General features: G+C 39.2%; 1 protein-coding gene across 8 annotated transcripts in view; it reads right to left on the bottom strand.

Moving 5' to 3' along the window:
• Window positions 1-24,706, bottom strand: part of Dguok (deoxyguanosine kinase) — a 65,933-nt gene extending 41,227 nt beyond the window's left edge. For 2 of the 8 annotated variants that reach the window (XR_205240.4, XR_015448559.1), the window contains exons 1-2: window positions 24,462-24,700; window positions 8,209-8,321 (exon numbers count right to left, since the gene is read on the bottom strand). Coding sequence is in view for 4 of the 8 variants with exons in the window: in XM_004844708.3 (XP_004844765.1) it covers window positions 8,209-8,321; window positions 24,462-24,603 (255 nt within the window). In the remaining 4 variants the exon portion in view is untranslated. Of the gene's footprint in view, window positions 1-2,097; window positions 4,386-8,208; window positions 8,322-24,461 lie in introns of those variants that run through there. The other 6 variants (XR_205241.3, XM_004844708.3, XM_087204334.1 and 3 more) reach the window with 5 other exon arrangements.
• Between the last annotated feature and the right edge of the window lie 471 nt (window positions 24,707-25,177).

A 25,177-nucleotide genomic window follows, 5' to 3' on the forward strand; every position in this document is an offset into this window, starting at 1 on the left:
TATCCTTCTCAGGAATAAACTGAAGAAGAAAACTACTCAAAGTAGCTAACCATTTGTGAAAAAATAAAGAACTCTACAACTTTTAAAGTCACATAAAGCATAATACCATAAAAGCAACAGAAAGATATATAGGTGGATGCTTTTAAAATCTTGGGCTATGGGAGATTTTTTAAAAAACTTTAGTATCGGGAGGCGTCACCCCAACTGAGGGCCCGCGCGGGCTCGGCCTTCCAGATTGACGGGTGGCGGCGGCCGCTGGGCGTGCGAGGGAACCGTTGCTTGTCTGAGTCGCTCTACTCTAGCCTCCGCCGGGTGGTCGGCATGGCCCGTGGTAATAAATGAGAACTTGCCCAACAGAAGAATATGAAGAAAACCCAAGAAATTAGCAGGGAAAAAGAAAGGAGGATAGCTTGACTACTTCTCAAAGAAAGCAGAGGGACTCTGAGATCATGCAACAAAAGCAGAAGGCAGCTAATGAGAAGTCTATGCAAACAGGAGAAAAATAATGACCAGCTCCGGGAAACGTGGGTGCTACTGCCAACCGGTACATCATAAGCTCCAAGATCAGGATTCCTTAGAATGAACAAGCATTACATGTGTTATAACTCATCCTCAAAACTGTTTACCTCAAACTTTGTTTTTCGGCCTTAGTGTGATGTTTTAGAACCATTCTTCAAAGAATAAAACATCATGCATGTAAAAAAAACACAAAAAACTTTAGTATCAAGGCAATAATTATGAAGAAAAAGATGGACAGATCTGACTACATAAAAACTAAACTATAAATTTCAAAATATATATAATGGGCAAAATTATCAACAATATGTATGAGTTAATTATATAGACATGAGTTCTTATGAGGCCAAAAAGATAAAGATCTCAATAAGAAAAAATAAAGCAAGGAGTGAATAGACAATTCACTAAAGGTTAATAAATGGATGATAAAAATATGTTCAACTCATTGGTAATCAAAAACATAAAATAAGATTTTATCTCTCACATTAGCAAGGATCAAAGGAATAATACCTAGTATTACTGAGAGTATAAGGAAATTGATACAACTTTTCTGCAGGGAAATTTTGTAAAACAAAATACAAGTATCAATAATGTAGCCAGGAATTTAGCTCAGTGGTTCCAGAACCTGCCTAGCAAACAGAAGATCCAGAGTTTGATTCCCTGTACCAAAAAACCAAACCAAACCAAACCAAAGAAAAAAAAATTTAGATAATTTCTGGATATCAAGATTCCAGTTCTAATTTATCCTAAGAAAATATACAAGTACCAAAATTTGGCTATTAATAAAAAAAAAAAACTAGGGCTGGGGATGTTGCTCAGTGGTGCTGCACCTGCCTGGCATGCACAAAGTCCTGAGTTAGATCCTTGTAACCGGCCCCCCCAATCTAAGTACAAGGAATATTTGTCACTGAAACATTAATAATGGGGAGAAATTAGGAAACTAAACCAGTCCTTCAAGGACTGGATAAATAAATGATAATTCCATATTATTCAGGGTACTATAGCCAAGAGCCATTAAAATGACATCACTATGAAAGGGAAACTTTAACTATTAAGTGACATCCAAGTGGCAATCGCTTTTTGTTTGTTTGAGATAGGGTCTTGCTAAATTGCCCAGGCTGGCCTTGAATTCTCAATCCTATTTCAACCTCCAGTGTACTAGGATTACAGGTATGCTACACCACATACATCTGGCTCTTCACAATTTTTAACAAAATATATACACACATATATACTACACTTATGTAAGTATATGTGAATATACATACTTTCTCCTCTGTAGGAAGAAGTATAAAAGGACAAAAATGTTAAACATTCTACATGTGGATAATGGGTTTACAGGAGTATTAGTTATCTATTTAACAAATGATACCAAAATTTAGTGGCTTAAACAAAAAACATTCATTATCAGTTCCATGGGGCAGGAATTTGGGAAGCAGTTTAGCTAGGTGGTTCTGCATCAAGATGGTGGCCAAGGGCCAAGGAGGTAGCTCAGCGGCACAGTGCCCGCCTGGCAAGTGTGAAGCCCTGAGTTCGATTCCCAGTACCACCCCCACCCCCCAAATGGTGACCAAGACTTACCATCACCTGAAGGTGGGCATACTGGGATTGAGGGATTTGCCTTCCAGGAGACCCATTCCCAAAGCAGCTGGCAGGATCCCTCAGTCCTTGCCTTATAGACCTTTCCTGATGGGACTTCATGACATGGCAGCTGGGTTCCCCCAAGCATGACAGAGGCATATCTTTTATGACTTACCCTAAAAAGTCACAATGTTATTTCTGCTACATTCTAGGCATTAAAAACAAGTGTTACCAAGCACAGTGGTACATGACTGGTAATCCCAGCTACTTGGTAAGCTGGGGCAGAAGGACAAGTTAAAGGCCAATGTTATAGTCAGGATTTGGAAGTGAATGGATTTTTTTTTTTTTGGTATCAGAGATCAAACTCAGGTCCTTATGTTTGCAAGGCAGGTGGCGGCACCACTGAGCTAAATCCCTAGCCCTAGAAGGGAGTAGATTTAATATAGGAAGCATAATTTGTAGGATTATTTTATAATATTCATCCAACAAGTCAAATGCAGAAGAGTGTAAGAGATCTGTCAGCACCCTAGAGACCTGGAGAATCCACCAAGGATCCCATGGCAATGTGCCACACAAGTCCAGCTGAAGGCCAAAATCCCATAGTGATGTCCTCCACGAGTCCAGCTGGAGACCTAGAGTCCACAGCAATGTCTCATGTAAGTCTGTATCAAGGATCTGCACCAGGAAAGCCCAAAGGCCAGTGGTGGAAGCTAGAAAGACTGCACCAGCGGAATGAAAGGTCTGTGCCAGAAGGCTGAAGGATCTGCACTGGAGCCAGGAAGTGGTGCTCAAAGCAAAGACCAGAGCACTCTCAAAGAGAATATTAGCTATCTTTGGCAGAGCAATGACAAGAACAGCTGAGTTCGTATCAGGAAAACCAGCCTCAGCAAGTTTCTCCAGGATAATCAACAGTACACAATCTTCCCTTTCCATTCTTTTATGCCATTCAGGCAACACTCAAGTGGATCTTCCACGCCCAGAACCACACTGACTCAATTCAGCTGGGTGTTCCCACTCAAATTAACTCTTGTGGTATTGCAGTGGGTTAACTACAACCATACCATACTCTTCTACTGTAAATTTTACTTTAGAATAGTAGCCAGCTGTGCATCTCAGTGCCTTTCCCTGAGGGATATAGGAAGCAATCTTTGTGTTTACTCACTTGTTATGACAAACTACAGTGTGTGTACCTGCCCAAAAGTGTCAAACTGGGATTTTCACCCATATTATGTTCCACCTAACAGGTTTTGTGTATGTTTACCTAAACATCACACTGGGTATAATACATCCATACCGCTGTAGGATTTGAGTTTTAAAAAGTTTTCTTTTGATTTTTCTGGTACAAGTAGCCCTAGTCAGTAAAATGGCACATGAAAAACAAGATTTGCAAGTTTTTGGAGGAGGTCAAAAGTGAATCATCAGATTACTCATGCATGGATGATGAAGTTGATCCACTATGGTAAAATATATGGTTTCATAACAGAAGAGTGGTGTGGGTGGATGATGATGATGATGATGACTCTGATGTTGGCCATGTGAGCCAAAGTTCCTGTGACAGTGAAATGGAGCAAGAATCGACTAATACAGACAAAGGGAATGCAGACCTCCTTGATTCAGATCATGAAGAAAATAGCAATGTGAGGGCATATTTGACATTAGTCGAAAGGTTGCAGAATGGTTATGCAACCAAATGGAACAATCCAATGTTAGAACTAGGTCCAAAAATATAGTGAGGACCTTGGCAGGGGTGAAACCTATTGGACAGAATGTCAGCACTGCCATTCAATGTTGGAAATTGTAACAGATGAAATGGTACAAGATGTAAAGTACAGAAAGGCTGAAATACAAGTAAAATGTTCTATATGCACCAATAGCCATACTCAGAGATATATTATAACACCTCACAAGCTGAACTGAAAGCATTCATAGGTCTGCTGTACTTAGCAGGGCTTTCTCATGGTAATTGTAGGACTGTAAAAGACTTATGGAAAAGCATGGGTGTAGGCTTGAGGTTTGCAGGATAACAATGACACTGAAGAGATTTGGTTTCCTTCAAAATTACCTGAAGTTTGGTGACAAAATCATCCTCAAGAAAGAAAAAGAACTGATAATCTGGCTTCTATCTGGTCATAGTTTGACAGATTTGTGAGTAATTGCCAAACAATTTACACACCATCTGAATACATGACTATTGATGAACATCTTGTAGCATTTCTTGGCCTTTGTAGCTTCAGGGAGTACATGCCAAAAAAACCCTTCAAAATATGGCATAAGGGCCAGGGATTTAGCTCAGTGGTTCTGCTGCCTGCCTGCCTCATAAGTGCAAGGTCCTGAGTTTGATCCCTGGTACCAAAAAAAAAAAAAAAAAAAAAATATATATATATATATATATATATATATATATATATATATATGGCATAAAAATTTATGCTCTTTTAGATGTGAAGACTTCATATGCTTTCAATTTATCCTGAAACTCAGCCATCAGGTCCTTATTCATATAGTAATAAATTCAATGATGCTGTGAACAGACTTGTTGTTCCCATCTCCCAAATTAATCAGAATGTGACATTCAACAATTGGTTTACCAAATTCCAGTCGATGTTACATTTGCTAACAGAGCACAAGTTGACCAGCATTGGAACTGTACGCAGGAACAAAGCAGAAATTCCAAATGAAATGTTCCAATTTCAAAACAGAGAATTGTATAGTACCACCTTTGGATTTCAGAAAGATTTACACTGGCTTCATATATGGCAAAGAAAAACAAACTGGTACCGCTGATGTCAACCTTGCACCATGATGGAAATATTGATAGGGAAACTATGACAAAATGGAAGCCTAAGATGGAAACTACAACAAAACCAAAAGCAGAGATGTTGTTGATGAGTTATGCAGCAACTATGATGTCACTCAAAACACAAAGTGTTGGCCAATGGTTGTGTTTTACTCAATCCTAAACATGTGTGGCATAAATAGTTTGATAGTTTACAAAGAAAATAGCAAGTGCAAAACACACAGATAAATTTTCTTAGAGGATTGGAAAAATCATAAAAGATAACTTTTAGTAGTGGAAAAACAAAATGTTTCCGCCCAGGGAACTATTTAAAAAAATTATGGAGCACACTGGTGAGCTGACAGGTGAACAGGCAACCACAGGATCCCAAAGACATTCTATGACAATAAGAAGACCAAAAAGATGTTAACTGTCTCCTACAAGACAGGACAGGAAAACAAAACATGTGCTATCAGTGTAAGCGATACTGGTGCATGGAACATGCAATTTTTCATGTGTGAAGACAGCCTCGTGTGACAACTGAAGCAAAGATTATCTTTGTTGTAGAGTTTTATTGATATTTTCACTGCAGTTCACATCGGTTTTTATTTCTGATGTTATCTTTTAGGTTTTGTAAGCAAGTAAACAGCTGATGTGAAAATTTTAAAGCTTATTCTGAACGCATAATACAGATTAAGAATTTATTACTTTTATTGATATGTTCCTGTTAACTACACATTGCATAATATAGTAAGAACTCCTGACAAAACAGCAAGATATCAGGTCCTACAAAAGGCCAGGAAAGCAAAACACATGTGTTGTCAATGTAAGTGATACCTGTGTATAGAGTGTGCTGTTGTTATGTGTGAAGACTGCTTTAGATGTGATAATTGAAGTAAAGATTTTTTTTTGTAGAGTGCTATTGGTATTTTCATTGTAGTTAATATAGTTTTTTATTTCTGATGTTCTTTTTAGACTTTGTACACCAAAAACCAGTTGATGTTGAAAATTGTGATGCTTTTTTATAAACAATAACTATTAAAATGCAATGTTTTATTTTTGTGATTTTTTTTCCTGTTAAGCACTCATTGTTTAATAAAACTCATAAAGTTAAAATTATAATTCATCAATAGAAATATTCTAAAGAATAAATACATCCATGTTTATGCATCTTTATGACAAGAAATGTGTTATGTCCCCCTCCTTAATCCACTACAGCCAACTGGGACAACTTAGCTAGACTATCTTAAAATAAAAAATAAGGTGGGTGTGGTGGCACATGCCTGTAATGCCCGCACTCAGGAGGCTAAGGCAGGAGAATCATCACAAGTTTGAGGTCACCCTGGGCTACATAGTGAGTTCAAGTCCATCCTGAACTACATGGTGAGACCCTGTCTCAATCAACACTCTCAATTAATCAACCAACCAACCAACCAACCAGGCTGGCCCAGAATACACGATGCCAGATTCAATCCTTAGTACTGCAAAAAAGGAAAAAACACAGAAAACAAGTCATTAAGTCCAGCTCTTACTCAAGGGGAGGAGAACTAAGCTACACCTCTTGAAAGGAGAAGTATTTGTTGTTTGTGGACTATTTTGAAATTCCAAGAGGTGATTAGTGGCATATCCAGAAAAAAATATATAATTTATTTATAAATGAAAAAGTTAATTTCACAAGTACATGTACATATAAATAGACATGTACATATAAAGGCATAAAGAGACAACTTAAAAATCCTCCATAAGGGCCAGGGATTTATTTAGCTCAGTGGTTCTGCCCGCCTGCCTCCCCGCCTGCCTCGCAAGCACAAGGTCCTGAGTTCGATCGCCGGTACCAAAAAAAAAAAAAAAATCCTCCATAAGCATAATGTGCCTTCCACAAAAGGTAACATAATCTGGGTCCAAATAACAGAAAAATGGCATCCGGAACAAATTCTATGATACTCTGTACCATTTAGGCCACATCAGGAATATCCTGTTTGGCTCTGAGTACCACACTTAGTAAATCTGAATAGAAAATGAACTGGAGTTAACCATTTAGACAAGTTGCTTCAGGAAAGAAGAACAATCTAGAGGGAAACTGGAGGTGTTTACCTTAAAGAGGTAAGACTTAAGAGGGAGAGAAGGAATAGGGTATATCATAGCCTTCTACTGTAATGGTTGCCATGTGGAAAAGTTAAGAGGTAAGTGGTAGAACCTGAACCATGAGTCCAGTGATGGGGTTCAACGCACCTTAATATGATGAAGAAGTGTCTAACAATTAAGAGTTGAAAAACAAACCTTGAGCCATTCAATGAATTTCCCAAGTGGCTGTAGGAGAAATATACAGAGTCAGAGGGGTCATGGTGCTGTCACTCCCTCATGAACTCCCTAGTTCATGTCTAAATGGGTCTTTCCCTACTCACACTGGTGTGGCTGGTGTTGAAACCAACTGCATGGCCTTTGTCAAAGCACTAACCCAAAAACAGGACCTAAGCCATGAGGTGTAAATGAAATATCTGGCACACAATACAGTAAGTTCCTGACTTATGACCATTTGAGTTGCAAACTTTCACAAGTGTACTGTATAAGACTCACTTTGTTGGATTTCAAATGAATCCGACTTATGAATAGTTTGTGCTTTATCAATGTCAGCTATTACCTGTGTTGATTCAGAGTATGACTGGCTGCTCTGTAAGGTCCTTTCTAATTTCTGAGACTATTAAAAAGTTAAAGTCACTATCACTATTAAATCTGATGGTCAGCTTTAGTAATAATATAAATACTCATTGGTAGGAATGACAAAACTCATCTTCATGCTGGGGATTTAGCTCAGTGGTTTCGCTGCCTGTTGTGCAAGCACAAGGACCTGAGTTCGATCCCCTGTACCAAAAAAAACCCCACAAACTCATCTTCAAAGGTAGAATGGTTGGACATGCTTTGGGAAATCACACAGAACAGAGGTAGACACTTAGTACAAATATATAAAAACCACAAAAATCAAAACTAAACATATTCAAACAGGTCATATCCTCACTGGTGTTTGTGGTCGGCTTTCTAGAATGAAGTTACTTTATTTATTTACATATGGGCTTTTTTGAGACAGAATCTTGCTATGCAGTTCAGGCTGGACTTGAACTCATTATGTAGCCGAGGCTGGCCCTGAACTCACAGCAATCCTCCTGCTTCAGCCTCCCAAGTGCTGATATTATAGGAGTGTGCCCCCATGCCGGCATGAAGTTATTTTAAAAAGGAGACTCAAAGTGGGCTACTTCATCTCCTCAGAGCAAATTAAATTACTACAATTAGATTACTCACCCATGCCTGCCAACAACCCACCACAACTGAAAACTTACTTTTTGGGTGCCAGCAGCTTGGATATTCTGCCATGTTGCTACAGGCTCTGCAGCTACATGCCACTCTGGGTAAGTTTTCGTGAGTAACTTCACAAAGGTAGACTTTCCCACAGCTGTAATGCAAACAGCATATATTGGGATTGTTCTCAAATCAAGCTGAAGAAAGCTACTAGTCTCTACCATGAATGCTCCGCTCAAGGGGCTGGAGTACCAGCAGCCATACTATTGTTAGACTGATGATGGATCTGGCCATGCTAACTAGAGTCACTATAGTGAATACAGGCAACACAGAAGAAAAATTCCTTCAAGGTGTGATTGGCAATTTTAAAGTCTCCACCTCCCAGAGGCAAACACTTCTTAGTAGTGCTGAAAATTTAACAGCCATCAAAAGTGGATGAAATCAATTATGTAAATCATAAAGTTTAAACCACAGCTCAGGAGGTCAGGGGATTCGCTTTTGAAAAAACATCTGACGAAAAACCTTAAAGATGAGGAGTTAGCTGTGCTAAGAATGGGGGAAGGATAATCTGTACAGAGGGTAGCATGAACGAAGGCCTAAAAGGAGAAAGAACTTGGTACATGACAAAACAGAAAAGTATGAGGCTCTGGAATAAGCCAGCAACATTACAGCATGAGTGAATGAGGAAGAAGAGTAGCTTGAGATGTAGGCAGCCAAACAGACAAGGAGTCCAGGGCCAGGTCACACAGGACCTGGCAACCATTGTAAGAAGGTTTGATTTTTATTTCAAGGGAAAAAGGGAGTCACTGAAAAGGGGCATTAGGCAAAGAAATTGGAGATTCCTTCTAATTTGTAAACGGTCACTCTGCCAGCTGTCGAAGAATGGGCTGAAGCTGACATAGGCAGATCAATCAAAGAATAGTAGCTTCACCAAGGAGATGGAAAGTAGAGGTTGCTTTGAAAAATATTTGAGAATGCAATCAACCTAGTACTAAACATTCACATTATCTTTTTACCATTTACATCAGTGTCTGGCTCTTATCTCCCCTGAGCTCCAGACAGCTCCATTTGAGCATTCCATGAATACCTCAAAGTCATATATACCCCAAGTAAGCTCATCATTTTTCCTCCTGTATCCCAGACCTTGGGTTATGGGAGTGTCATCCACTCACTGTAAGAACATCTTCCTCCTCTGCCAAACTTCAAGTAGCCATTAATCACTTTGCACTTGCTTCCAACTTTTCCCCATATGTTCTTTTCTCTCCACTTATACCTCCATGCTCAAGACCAAGTTCTCATCATCCCTTGCATCTCCAATTCCAGCCTTATTCTACTCATCCCAACCTCCATACGGCAACCATACTGCACATAAAACACTGCTTAAAATACTTTCAACAGCCCCCTATTGGCTTCATGATAAAAATCAGAACCATTAGCATAGTCTTTGAGATACAAGATCTGATCCCTATATATGCCTCTCCCGCCTCAGCTTTCCCATTAATCTGGCTGGACTAAAGTCCTTTCAACTCCAATCATATCATGTTTTCTCGTGCAAATGTGACTTGGCATTCCTCTCTCTCACGTGGCCAACTCCCACTCAGTTTTCAAGGTTCTGATTAGAAGAACCTCCTGTGTAAAGGCTTTCCAGACCCTGATGCCTCTCAACTGGAATCCTCATGTTTGGCCTGGTATTCTGGGGGTAAGACTCTATCACTGCAAGGATAACTCTATTTCTCCAGGTAGAAGATAAGGCTCCTGAAGGGTAGAAAACAAAGCCCAGTCTAATGTCCTGGATGAATGAGTAAGACACACAACACAATAATTCTAGTTCCCTCCGATACCTATATTTGTGAAGACCTCCCAAAAATGAACCTTCAGAGTGCATTCAGAGTTCAATCACCTCTATCAGAAGTAGTCTTTCCTCCATGAGTTTTACCCTCCAGAGGAATGCAAACAGAACCAAGGGAAAGAAGTGGGGGGAACCCTTTTAGTCAATTTTATGAGCCACAGTGGTTACTAATCAGGAGTGCTGATGTCTCAGCACAAGAGCCCATACATCCAATATGTGACATTTATTACATACCACGCAACTCCTCTCAGAATAACAGCATAAGAACAACATGAATTTGTGCATTTTGTACAGTCATGCTCTCCTCTCAGTCCCCACCTCCACCCAACTTGTATGTACCTTTTCATTCTGCTCAGTTTCTGCTCTTCTCACACATCAGTGAATAAGTGCCTTCCCCTGCTCTTCTATACTCATGTCTTAATCTTTTCCCCTTCCAAGGAAAAGGTCTTCCCTCTTCCATGAAGTTCAGGACTTCTCTAGCTCACACCGAACCAAGGAAGAGAAGTGGGGAGAATCCTTTTAGTCAATTTTATCAGCCACAGTGGTTATTGATCAGGAGTGATGTCTCAGCACAAGAGCCCAAACATTCATTCTGGTCAATTACCAATTTGTTGAGTCTGTATATTTTCAGATACCTGCCTGCCCTGACTAGGCCCCAGCTTAAAATTTTTTGGCCCAGTGGTTAACATTTGGGTTGCAGGTTGTTCAGCAAATATGAAATATGGTCCCTGCCTACAGGCTAAAAAGCTACTTTAAATAATGCAGAAGGATAAAGGTAGTTGATTTGTTGAATGGTTAGGACTGAATGTTAGAATTATTGGTATTTTTAAAAAGTGAAAAATGATTACCTAAAATACTGCTAGACATGGAAGGGAAAGGCTCTGAGGGCTAGGCAGTGTCAACTTCACCTCTGAGATCAAACACTATTAGTTCATCTAAGGGCAGGTTGGACTCAGAATCCAACTCATGCCATTTAAACACATTAAAGCCTGGAATGCCAACAAATTAGATGTAATGGGAAATACATGGTTCCAATTCCTGGAACAATCATTTCTGATACCCAGAGCACTCTGGACCCCATTCCCATTCCAAGGCCTCTGGAAAACCAATTTAGTAATCAGGAGCCAGCTTCAGCTTACAATGACAGTAAGTAGTGGTGGAAGGTCCTGAGAGATGGCCATCCATGTTGCAATGACTGGGAAAACCTAGGGAATGCACCATAGAGCAATCAATACTTCCTAAATGAATTCCACTGGAACTGAGCTGTGGTACCCAGAGATGTGGATAAAAAATAATTTAATACAGGAAGAAAAGGTCTAAAAGGGAAGAGGAAAAGGAAGTAGGAGTAGGGGAAAGAAGGGAAAGGAAAAAATATGAGAAAAGGAAAAAATAGAAACAAAGTCTTTGTAAATAGGGAGGGGTAGAGGGGTTGAAGGGAGGGCAGGGGAATGGGGAAAAAATAAGAACCAAGATATATCATGTAGTGCTGGGGATTTAGCTCACTGGTGCCGCCACCTGCCTCACAAGTGCAAGGTCCTGAGTTCAACTCCCAGTACCAAAAAAAAAAAAAATTCCAATTTTCTTAAAAAAAAAAAAGATATATCATGTAAAGGTACAAATTCCCAATAATGAATGTCATCATTTGTATACCTAAAATGAACCAATAAACTTAATGAAAAAAAAATAAGTCAAAGTTAACTATTTATACTAAGACCTGAGACGTCTGGGGATTTAGCTCAGCAGTGCAGTGTCTGCCTTGCAAGTGCAAGGTCCGATTTCAATCCCTGGGTGGGGTGGGGTGGGGTGGGGTGGGGCTGAGACAATATAACTTTTCCAGTGCTGTGATATCGAAAGCTTTTTTTTTTCTTCTTGCTTGGAAGTCTTTGTTTTATTTAAAGATAAATGCCTTAATGTGTTCCCACTTTAAAGGGGGCCTTGTAAGAGTGGTGGTATTTGGTTCTCTACTGGCACAAAGGGTTCTTCCCAGTGACCCATGTGTATAGAAAGATTCACTTCCTCAGGCTATTGCCTCTTATGATATCCTTATCTCAGACTTAGCTCAATTTAGTTAGATGCCAGCTTAACTATTATTGTTCAATAAATAGTAGAGGTTTAGAGGTTTGACAAGTTTGTGAAGTAAGATGATCTCACAAGCAGCATTAAACCGTCCCTCGGGCCTTGGCTTTTAGGGCACTTTATTTTACATGCCATGACTTCAAAAAATGTCAGGAGTACTTTCTTAACAGCACATTACTTCAACACATTGAGTTTCATTAGCTTCTGGAATGTCATTCCATAAGCTAGACCAAGGAGTTCCGTTGTCAATACTCATCTTTTCTCAATCCATGGCTTTTTCTTCCCACAAGTTTTTCTATGAATTACAATGTTACAGCTATCAATACATTATGCTAAAATCTAGCAATAAGAAGTATCTCAGGTAATACCCAAAATAATATAATTACATCCATAGCTACATTATGCTAAAATCTAGTATCAAAACAGTATCTGATGTAATACCCAAAATTACATATTCCATTATTTAAAATTTAACACAGATTAAAAAAAAATTTAACACAGTTGTATTTCACGGCAATTTCTTAAATATACTGTCACCTCTAGGCATTTTCTCTTCCTAAACAAGATGGAAAACATGAGAAAAAAAAATCAAATTTTGAAATCCTTAACCAAAGTAAAAGGCAGTAAATGTAAAACCAGTATCTTAAAAAAAAAATCTCCCGAAGGAATTTAGTCTATTCCAGCGACTGCATTTGATGCTGCATCCATTCAATCAATAGATGTTTATGGAGGAAGTACTAAGTGACAGGTACTACAGCCAGGACGATGAACTAGGCTGAGATCTTGCCCTCAAGGAACTTATTCTTTTCCAACATGGAGACTAAGTACCCAGGATCATACAGGTTCTGAGCCGAGAAGTATCCTGGGCAAACAAATCAGTCAGCATTCTTTTATTGTTTTTGGTACTGGGGATTGAACTCGGGACCCTGCGCTTGCGAGGCAGGCGGCAGAACCACTGAGCTAAATCCCTGGCCCTTCAGTCAGCATTCTTTTTTTTTTTTTTTTTTTTTTTTTTTGGTACCGGGGATCGAACTCGGGTCTTTGTACTTGCACAGCTTAATTGCTTTTCCTTTCATGGGAAATTATTTACTGGAAAAAAAAAATAAAAGGGTTTTCATAGCTTCCAGGGTATGATGTAAACTTATTTGTTCAGCATGAAAGAGCCTCACTGATCTAGCATGCCCTTCTCCCTAACTTTGCCTAGCCAGTGATTCATCTTTCCACTGTCACTTTCTCTGTGAAGCCTTGAACTCTCTCCAGCTCTACTTCATCCATAGGCAGAGTTAATTACTGCCTAGTCTGGCTTACCAAGGTATTACACTGTAATTATTTGTTCACTCATCACTCTCTCCAGCTAGATTGGGAGATTGCTTTTGAAGATACAGACCATACCTTACTGCCTTTGTATCCTGAGTATCTAGTCAAGAACTAAGAATATAGGTGGATGTGCCAAAATCAGGAACAAGACAAGGATGCCCACTATCACCACTCCTGTTCAATATAGTTCTGGAAACATTAGCCACAGCAATTAGACAAGAGAAAGAAATAAAAGGAATAAAGATAGGAAAGGAAGAAGTGAAACTGTCATTATTTGCTGATGATATGACACTTTACATAGAAGACCCAAAAAACTCAGCCGAAAGACTTCTAGACTTAATTGACAGATTCAGTAGAGTAGCTGGATATAAGGTCAACACTCAAAAATCAATAGCCTTCTTATACACAAATAGCTGACTCACTGAGAGAGAAATTAGGAAAACAATTCCCTTTACAATAGCATCCAAAAAAATGAAATATCTAGGAGTCAATCTAACAAAGGAAGCAAAAGACCTCTACACTGAAAACTACAGCACTCTAAAAAAGGAGATCGAGGAGGATATAAGAAAATGGAAAGACATCCCTTGTTCCTGAATAGGAAGAACCAATATAGTGAAAATGGCCAAACTTCCAAAACTACTATATAGATTTAATGCAATGCCGACTGAAATTCCAACAATATATTTCACAGAACTAGAGAAAACAATCCAAAAATTCATTTGGAACCAGAAGAGACCTAGAATAGCAAAAGAAATTTTAGGCAACAGAGTTATGGCTGGGGGGTATTACAATCCCCAACTTGAAACCATACTACAAAGCTACTGTGATAAAAACAGCATGGTACTGGCTAAGAAACAGACCTGAGGATCAGTGGAATAGATTAGAAGATGCAGAAATGACTACAGATAATACTCAGCCACCTAATCTTTGACAAAGGAGCCAACCGTCCTCATTGGAGGAAAGATAGCCTATTTAATAAATGGTATTGGAAAAACTGGATTTCAACCTGCCATAGATTAAAACTAGACCCATATCTTTCACCATGCACTAAACTAAGGTCGAAGTGGATTAAAGATCTAAATATTAAGACAGAAACACTAAACTTGCTGGAAGATAAGTTAGGTAGAACTCTTGAAGACATCGGCATAAGAAAACACTTTATGAACAAAACCTCAATAGCATGGGAACTAGCACAAAGAATCAACAACTGGGATCTCATCTTATTAAAAAGCTTCTGCACTGCAAGAGAAACCACCAACAGAGCTAAGAGACAACCTACAATGTGGGAAAAAAATTTTAGCAGCTGTACCTTAGACAAAGGAATACTATCTAGAATATACAAAGAACTGAAAAAAATCAGACCCCCCCCCCAAATTCAAAGACCCAATTCAAAAATGGTCATCTGAAATGAACAGACATTTCTCAGGCAAAGAAGTAAAAGCAGCAAATAAATATATGAAAAAATGTTCAACATCACTGGTCATTCGAGAGATGCAGATGAAAATAACACTGAGATTCCACCTCACCCCAGAAAGAATGGATGCTATCAAGAAATCATCCAATAACAAATGCTGGCAGGGTGTGGGGAGAAAGGAACCCTTCTCCATTGTTGGTGGGAGTGCAGATTGGTACAACCACTGTAGAAATCAGTATGGAAATACTTCAAAGAATTAGGCTCAGAGAGCCCATTTGACCCAGCTATCCCCCTGCTGGTTATCTTCCCAAAAGAATTAAAAGAATCATACCACAGCGATATATGTTCACCTATGTTTATAGCGGCAGAGTTCGTACGAGTGAAAGCTTGGAAACAGCCCAAGTGCCCATTAACTGAAAACTGGATAAAGAAAATGTGAGGTTTTTTTTTTAATAGAGTACTGGGCTGGGGATTTAGCTCAGTGGTTTTGCCACCTGCTGTGCAAGTGCAAGGACCCGAGTTCAATCCCCGGTACCAAAAAAAAAAAAAAAAAAAGGAGTACTACTCAGCCATTAAGAACGAGAAACTAGACATTTGTAGCTAAATGGATGCATATTGAGGCCATCCTCTTAAATGAAATAAATAGGACGCACATGTGTAAATACCAATAGTTTCTCTAGTGTGAGAAACTGAAAGTGTAAATAAGGATTAAAATGATTAAAACTAATAACTGATCATTTGAAATAGAAAGAAAAGGTCCAAAGGGGTAGGGGTGGTGGGAGGGGAAGGGGAAAGGAAAGAAAGGAAAGGAAAAATTGAGAAAAGAAAAAAAAGTGGAACCGAAGTCTATGTAAACAGGGAAGGGTGCACAGGTAATGGGGGAAAAAATAAGAACCAAGATACATTATGTACAGGTACAAGCACCCAATGATAAATGTAAACATACTGTATACCTAAAATATACCAATAGCCGCCATCCCAAGCTCCTAGGGCAGAGAAGCTGAGCCAGTCCCAGAACCCGGAAGGAAGCTCCCCCGCTGCCATCCCAAGCTCCTAGGGCAGAGAAGGTGAGGTGGTCCCAGAACCCAGAAGGAAGCTCCCCCGCTGCCATCCCAAGCTCCTAGGGCAGAGAAGGTGAGCTGGTCCCAGAACCTGGAAGGAAGCTCCCCCACTGCCATCCCAAGCTCTTAGGGCACAGAAGCTGAGCCGGTCCCAGAACCCGGAAGGAAGCTCCCCCGCTGCCATCCCAAGCTCCTAGGGCAGAGAAGGTGAGCCGCTTGGGCACCAGAAGCACACCCCCACCCCCACCATGGAAAAGAGAAGACATGTAAACAAGCCTCAAAAACAGATTTCTGGATCACCTACAGCAACCTCAAAGGGAAGTGAGATGGAACAATCTGATACTCAACTACCTGGACTCTCTGAACTGGCAACAAAACAGGACCAGAGAAAAATGAAATCAGAAATAATTACTCAGATAACAGCAAAGATTTTGCTCATGGTGCAAGACATGATTAATAAATCTAGAGAGAACACAGATAAAAAAATAGAGGATCTGAGGAATATGATGGAATCCCAACATAGGACACAAATGGAATCCATAAAACAGATGCAAACAGATTTCCAAGAGATTAAAAACTCCATCGAAAGTCTGTGCACCAGAATGAACCAATGTGAGGATAGAACTTCAGATATAGAAGCAAAGATTGCAATTAGTGACCAGGAAAAGAAAAACTGCTTTAAAATTGTAAGGGAACACAAGAAATCACTCCAGCAGCTGCTAGATGATGCAAAGAAGAATAACATAAGACTGATTGGAGTCAATGAAGAAAGAGAGAATGCAGATGACAAAAAAAAACTGTTCACAGAAATAATGGCAGAAAACTTCCCAAGCAGGGGAAAAGAACGTGACATACAGATAAGTGAGGCATATAGGACTCCAGCTAGCCTTAATCAAAAAAAATCTACACATAGGCATATAATGGTTAGGATTCCAGAAATCCAACAGAAGAAAAAAATTCTACAAGCAGTGAGAGAAAAGAAACAAATCACATACAAAGGAAAGCCCATCAGAATCACAGGAGACTTCTCAATACAAACCCTCAAGGCAAGAAGAGCTTGGAGTGATGTATTTCAAGCCCTAAAGGAAAACAACCTCCAACCCAGATTAATGTACCCTGCAAAACTATCTTTCAAAATTGATGGAGAAATAAGATACTTTCATGATAAAGAGCACCTCAGGAACTTCATGAATATCAAACCTGCACTCCAAAAAATTTTAGACAATACCCTAGGAAAAAACAATGAGGATCACAACCCCAGGAAACCCAGCAGAATGAATCCATTGAGCATGACAAATTAAACGCAAAGGGGGAGAATCCAACAAAAAGAAAGTCATGACAAGGCTTTTAAAACTTTTGACTTCATCTCCCTAATGAGTGTATAATTCAGTCTTGTTATTGTACTGATTAGTATTTTTCTGATTCTAGAGTTGTACACCTTTCCTTGTGCTGTACTGGCTATTTATCATCTTCTTATGTCTACTTTTTAATTGGGTTGTCTATTAATGAGCTGTAAGAATTCTTTATATATTCTGCTCATAGGTTATATGCATTGGAAATATGGTCTGTTTAAGGACTATTTTTCATGTTAATGATGTCATTTAAAGTTCTAAATTTTGATGGAATCTCATTTATCAATTTTTTTCTTTTATACATCATGTCTTTTGTATACTAGGTAGTTCTTGCCTACCCTGAATTCATAAACATTTTCCCTTATAATTCCTTCTTAAAGTTTTATACTTTTAGGCTTTCTTATTTAGGTTCATAGATCCCTTCAAGTTATTTTCATGTATGGAAATAATGGGTTGAAGTTAATTTTTTATATATGGATACCAGGTGTTCTAGTGCCGTTTGCTGAAAACACTTTCTCTTCCTTGGCTCTTGAATTGAGTTTATATTCTATAAAATGCTAATGTTAAATAATCTTTCAAAACTCAGTGGACCATATATGTGTGGTTCTATTTCTAGATTCTCTGTTTTATTCAAATGATCTATATGTCTTTCCTTACACCAACACTGCCTTGATTACTGTAGCTTTAGAAGAAGTCTTAAATTTAGGTACTAAACGTCTTCCAACACTGTTTTGGTTGTTGTTTTTTTCTTTTTTTAACTTTTCTAGGTCCTTTGTACTCCTACACAGCTTTTAAATTTCAATATCCAATTCTTCATTTAGAGCAAGTATACACACACCTGAATTTTTATATATACCTTGTGTTTTCTAATCCTGCTAAATTCAAATACAAGTTCTAGGGGCTCCTAGAGATTTCTTAGTATTTTCTCTGTAGATCATCATTTCATCTACATATAAAGATTTTGCTTCTACCTGGCCAATCCTATCCTAATTGTGTCATTTTATTGCCAGACTATTTTGGTGGGGCCTAGGTTTCAAAGTTTAATGGACAGATAAAGAGTAAGCGTATCTGCCCTTGTTCCCCACCTTAAGGAGAAAGCATTGTATCTTCTCCATTTATACAAGGCATTCTCACTGGAAGTATGGAGTAGATGTCTTTAATCTGTTGAGAAGGTTCTGTTCTACTTCTAGTCTCCTGATAGCTTTTACCATGAACAGCTGTAGAATTTAGTCCAATACTTTTTCTCCAACTAGTGACAGGATCATATGGCTTTTTCCTTTCCTCTGTTAAAATGATGACTTTTGGGGGTGGATCTTCCAATGCTGAACCAACACTGCCATGCCTATAACAAAACCACTTTCTACATACTGCCAGATCTGACTTCTAATAGTTTGTTTTGTTAAACAAATTTCTGTCTATGTTCATACTTTTTTCTTCTATTATCTTCATCCAGTTTTAGGATTAGCACAATGTTGAGTTCCTAAAATGAGGGGAGAAGTATTCCTTCTTTTTTCTGCTTTAATTGTTTGATATAATTTATCAGTTAAAATGTATATGAGCCTGCTGTTGTCATATAGGTAGGTTTTCAAGCTAGGAATATACTTTCTTTAATAGATGCTATTCAAATTTTATATTTCCTCCAGAGTTAGTTTCATTAATTTGTCTTCCAAGGTACTTCTTAGAAGGTGTCAAGTTTATTTCAAAACAGATTTTTGAAATATGCTTTCTATATCCTTTTAAATTCTGTAAAACCTGTGGTAATGTCTCCTAGATCTTGATATTGTAATTTTTAAAATGTATAATTGATACTGTGTAACAGGAAGAAAAGGTCTAAAGGTGCAGGGGAAGTGGGAGGGGCAGGGGAAAGGAAAAAAGGGAAAAGAAAAAATATGAGAAAAAAAAAATGGAAACAAAGTCTTTGCAAATAGGGAAGGGTGGAGGGGGTGAAGGGAGGGCAAGGGAAGGGGAAAAAAATAAGAACACCAAGATACTCATGTAATGGTACAAGATCCCAATGATGAATGTAACTGTATTTTATACCAAAAATGTACCAATAAACTTAATGGGAAAAAAATGTATCAATAAAAGAATTTAAGGGAAAAAAAAGAATATAGGTGGATGGATGGAATGAGGTTAATCACAGAAACAAAAAACTCCAGTATCAGTGTTTGAAATAAATAGGTTCTCCCCCCACCACAGGATTCTTTGGTCAATTTATATACTCAATAAAAGTGAAAGATGTATTAGAAATGGTAGTATCTAATTTTAAGTTCTAGAAGAATAGGAAAGCTTTCTTTTGCTTTATGTATAAGTCCCTAGACTGAAAAGAATAAAATAGTTTCCTCTTCTCTGGTTGGGTCTTTGAGGATGGTCTCAGATGACTCACTGACACTTATATTTCATACAGCAATCCTTCAACTTAGGTTTGTATTCATAGAATAACTGGCTTTGGATGGTGATAATACACTTCAATGATGAATCATATTAAAAGATAGGCTAGCTATTCTATTTTTTAGATGTGAAGGGTTCTAGGAACCAAGCTTTTGACTTTCAATTACTCATTGCATATGGCTTCATAAGTTGTGCTAGATGCCATGAATTGCTACTTCACTCATCTATTTTCATCTATGCTGCCATCTGTAACTTCAGGATCAGAGTAATTGGAGTTAGACTGGCAGGACTACAAGAAATGTCCCTTTAAACGTATCTAACTTCTTTGAGGACCAGGGTTCACCTTCTCCTGTTCAGAGTACTCCCAAATGGCTACTCTCATTCTGATTTGTTTCAGGATGACACCTGAGACTAGAGAAAATATTAACCCTTTACTTAAAAAACAGAATAGAGCTGAGTGTGGTGGCTCGAACTGTAGCCCCAACTAGGTGGGAGGCTGAGGCAGAAGGATCACTTGAGTTCAGGAGTTCAAGACTGGTCTGGGTAACATAGTAAGAACAACACATAAACTTTCATCCAAAAAACAGTTTAGTATATTCCCTCTGTGGGTACCAATGACTAACTTCCACATGTAGATCACAGAATAGGATTCAAGATGCTGATAATCACTGAATGAGTACAATGGACCAGGCAGGGGATCAGGTGCCTGGGATACAAAAATGAACAGGACGCTGTTCACTGTTTTGTGACTCCAACCTAGGGAAGGTGTTGAATGTTCAAACAAGCTCAAAAGAACTCAAGTGCTGCCACAGCTCTGGGTACAAAATGTTATGACATCCCACAGAGGAGTTACTAATTCTGTCTGAGAGTGTCATTTTGGGGTGTGGGGTGATGGAGAATAATGGGAGATGAAAGTAAAAAGAGTCATATTAAGTCCCCCAATCCACTTTGCATCACCCTTTCCTTGTTAGCTGCATTCATTTCCAAGGCTTCAACAACCACCCCAACCAGTCAACATCTTCCATATGAAATCTCAGCCTCCATCTCCACTCTGTTGACGTCAGACACATTCCAATAGGCCCAAGGATATGTTGCACAGGCACCTCACACAAAATAGGCCATTCTTATCACTCCCAGACCCACCTCTTCCTTTATTCCCTCCTCTGCTTTTAGAGCTAGTATCCAAATTATAAACCTTCTCCTGTATCATCCTCTTTTCCTTCCCTTTATCCATCACCTCCAAGTAGTCACCAAGTTCTGTCAATCCCAATTCCAAAATCTCTCTCAAACCTTCACTTCTCTGGCCCTCCTGTTCCTCTGTTCAGGCCTGCATCTTTTCTCCCTCCAATTATTGCAACAGCCACAAAACTAGTCTGTTCCAATTTATTTATTCATTTATCAAACAAACTGGATGCAAGGCATTATGGGTACTGCAGCAACAAGACAAAGAAAATGTCTACTTTATGGAGCTTTCTATTCACTCATTACAGCCAATTTCCTTCTTAACATTTATCTGCTCATCATACATACTGACTTCAAGTCTTCAATTGCCTCCTACTGCCAACAAAATTAATTCCTAGCATGGTCTATAGGATCTTCAATATCTGGCAAGCCTTACCCTTTCAACCACTTGCTCTGCCACCCTCTCGTGGGCCCCTTAAACTCCAGGCACATTCAGCCATTTCCCTTTTATCAAAACTGCATGTATTTCTTCAGCCTTCACCATCTTCGAAAATGTTACTTTCTATGCCTGGAACACTTTTTCCTCTTCTTCTCTCTGGGAATTCCAACTGGAGAGATTCTGAGTTTCTATGTCCAATCATGGATCTCATCACACAGTATTGAAATCATACAACTTCTGCCTTCGGTTGTGAGCTCTTTGAAGGGCAGGAACTGTATTATATTCACTGCTGTGCTCAGCATGAGTGTAGACTCATAGCAGCTGCTCAGTAAGCCTCTCAGGCATGAGAAAGCAAGAAAGCAGCACAGAAATTTGGCCAGGTAAGGAAGCAAAGGTCAGGGAAATTGGGAGCTCAAATTTTACTAATGACCAAAGTACTTATTTGTGAAGTACTCTGGGGTCTGAGGGCAGAGCTTTCTTTGTGGGTGTGTTTCTCAAAATACAGGACAGAACATCTTTAAATAACACAATCTGGCAGGTTGCAGAACCTTCCTTTTTCATTCCTTTCAATGTTTCTCATCTGGCTGGAGGAAAAAACACACAGCTGTGGGTGACTAGTCTCAAGACCATTAATTTCAAGTGGGTCCTTAGAGCTGCCTTGCAATTTGACATTTCTCTCCCTCAATTACTAGACTATTTTATGTTTTCTCCTCTTTCCTGAAATTCCCTCATAACCTTTCTGCCTATTTCACTATAAAAACTGACACAAGCCAAAAGACTTCCAAGTTCCCACCACACCTGCCTGTGTCAGCTCATATGTTCTATCATCCCTCATGCTACAGGGATAAACTGTGCTCCTAGCCAAGGTTAAACTCTTTTCCCTTGGGTAACAAATCTCATTCTTTCTTACTTAAAACACTCAGGTAATTCTACCCTCTCTCCTCCTTCACCCATTTCCTCCTTTCTACAAGACCATTTCCATCAACTTATCAACATGTACTAATTCCTCTTGTGAAAAGAAAAACAATTTAAAAATTCTCAAACTCACTTCACTTTCAGCAACTATCCAATGACTCCTCTTTCTAGGAAATGTCCCAAACAGTTGTCTTAATCCACTGTCTCCAATTCCTCACCTGCCATTCTCTCTGAATCTACATCAATCAGGCTTTTACTTCTACTACTACTAAAACTGTTCTTTTCAATTTTACCTAAGACTTTCATTTATTTAAACAGTATTACATAACTGATCATTCCTCCACTCTGAATACCTTCCTTACTTGGCTTCCAGGATATTATTCTATTGTTTTTTCCTCCTTTCACAGTAATCACTTCTTTTCAGTCTTGTCTGCTTGTTCCTTCCTGTCTCCCCAATCTCTTAACATCTGTACGTCCCAGCCCTCAGTCTCTTTCATGAACTCAGTCCTGGTTTTATCTAAGCCAGGGATTCTCTGAATTCTGAACTCATATCCAACTGCCTATTCAACACTTCCATCTGGATATCTAACAGGCATGTAAAAGCCTAATATTAGGCTTAAAACAAAAATCTTGACACTAACCCTCTGATCTGTTCTCGGTCTTCTCCATTTAAGAAGATCTGAACTCTATCTTTCAAGTTGTTCAGCCAAAATTGGGGTCATGGACCACTCTCTTTATCTCACACATTCAATCTGTCACCAATTCCACTGCCACGACCTTCAAATGTGACTTTCATCTTGGTCCAACTTACCATACCGTTATCATCACAATGTCCTAACACCTGCTATTTTTAAATATCAGCCAGTTGATTTCTTTTCTTTTCTTTTTTTTTTTTTTCGGTCACTCGACTCCTCAAACCATCCAATGGCTTCTTGTCTCAGATTGAAAAGGCCATGATGGACATTAAGGTGTATATAATCTGGCCATCTCTTACACATCTGACTTCATCTCCCTCCACTCTCTCCTTTACGTTACTCTGACCACAATGGGTTCCTTTTTATTTCCTGAATACTTTTTCATCACTTTTCTACTTGCTCCTCATCCTTCCTGTAAGATACTTCTGGTTATCAACATGGTTCACTCTCTCATTCTTCATTTTTATCAAACATCACTTTCTCTGAGGCCTTTCTTAACTACTTTTTTTTTTTTTTTTTTTTTTTTTTTTGGTACTGGGGATGGAACTCGGGACCTTGCGCTTGCGAGGCAGGCGGTGGAAGCACTGAGCTAAATCCCCAGCCCAACTACACTTTTTTTTTTTGTTTTGGTACCGGGGATCGAACTCTGGTCCCTGCGCTTGCGCAGCAGGCGGCAAAACCACTGAGGTAAATCCCCGGCCCTACCCTATTTTAAATGACAACTTCCCTCAATCCCTCATCTCTGATCTTTCTCCATCATATTCATTACTAACATACTGTGTACCTTGATTAAAGTATGTCATTTATTGTCTCTCTCCCTCCCTATTAGAATTCCATGACAGCAGATTTTTATTTTTTCTGTTAACAGATTTATCTTCAGGACCAAGAACAGTACTAGCATATGTAAGCTGCTAAAAGGGTGATTTGTTGAATGAATAAAATGAAAATTTTGCTTGCTTCTAGAATGTCTTCAGTTTTCAACAGTGCCTTATGGCTCATTGCCTTTGCTAGGCAAAGTATCAAGTCAGAATTCAGTAACATTAAGTCAAAATGTTTTGCTTTCATTTGCTTTTTCGTTACTTCTAAAATACTGGGTCTCTTGTAACAAAATTGTTTTTATTTTAATACATACTTTTAAGTTTTAAAAGTGATTATAGTGCAACTAGCACAAGGACATGGCAAAAACAGTAAAAGTGGTAAGTGAATGACTGAAGTTTAGGAGCTCTCAGAGTTAGAGCTGCCAGATAGAATATATACAGGGCATCCAGTTAAAAAGATGAACTGTATTGTTCGTCCTTTCTATTTCAACCTTCTAATAGAACAACTACTAGAATATGTCCTATCTACAGCCTGCGTGGCTTTTACACTCCCAAAAATGTGTTCCTTCGGGCAAATACTGAGGGTTGGGTTCTAAAAGTCTAAGTGGCAAGGATCCACAGTGCTTTATGGGAAGAGAAGAGCCCTGACAGCTCAGAACAAGCAGGCCACTCAGTCTCCTGAGACCGGGGTCGAGGGGAGGATTCCAACCCCAATTGCCTTTCCCAGATTCTCAAACACCTGCTTAGCGGTGGCCAAGCCTGGGCAGCCACTTTCTGGCTCTTACCAATGTTGCCTTCGATGGAGAGCCTTCGGGGCTCGCGCCCCGCGAGCAGGCCCCTGGAGGAGGGCACGCCCTCGAGTGACTTCTGGGCCATGGAAATGAAGGGTGTTCGAAGCCGACTTAGAAAGAGCCGCACAGGTGCCATCCCACCCACGCTTAGCGGAGGTATCACTTCCGCCGAAAGCACTTCCGCCCTAGATACCGCTGTTCACGCGCTCAGGCGCGCCTCTGACGTCAGGTGAGCTCCAGGCAGGAAGTGGGTGGGTTGAGCAGGGGGAGAAGGAGGGGGACCGAAAAATTCCGGTTTTTTCTCGCGATGTTTGTACAAAACGTTTCAAAGAGGGAAGTCTTGTGTAGGGGTGCGGAGGAGTTTGCTGTTAAGTGGAGTTGCTAGGATGGTAACCGGTCTTCTGTTTTTCTTTATTGGACAAATAACATTTTAAAAGAGAGATAATCCACAATCTCATCACTTTTGCGTTTCTGAAGACAAAAATAATAGTATTTTTTAAAAGGTTATTTTCACCCAGGTGTTTGTTGTCTATTTTTTATTCTAATATGGGAAGAAATTGGAGGGTTTTAAGCAGGAAAATAACACAATCTGATGACAGAAAATCACTTTTTCTGATTCCCTGTAATTCCCAGCTCAATGCTGGCATATTACTGAATAAATTAACAAATTAGTTCATCGATTACATCCCATCCTTTATTTTGCTTCCCGA

The sequence above is a fragment of the Heterocephalus glaber genome, unplaced genomic scaffold, assembly GCF_053883595.1.
Source record: "Heterocephalus glaber isolate CG9 unplaced genomic scaffold, H.glaber_assembly_v1.0 deba00000470, whole genome shotgun sequence".
Lineage (NCBI taxonomy): Eukaryota > Metazoa > Chordata > Mammalia > Rodentia > Bathyergidae > Heterocephalus > Heterocephalus glaber.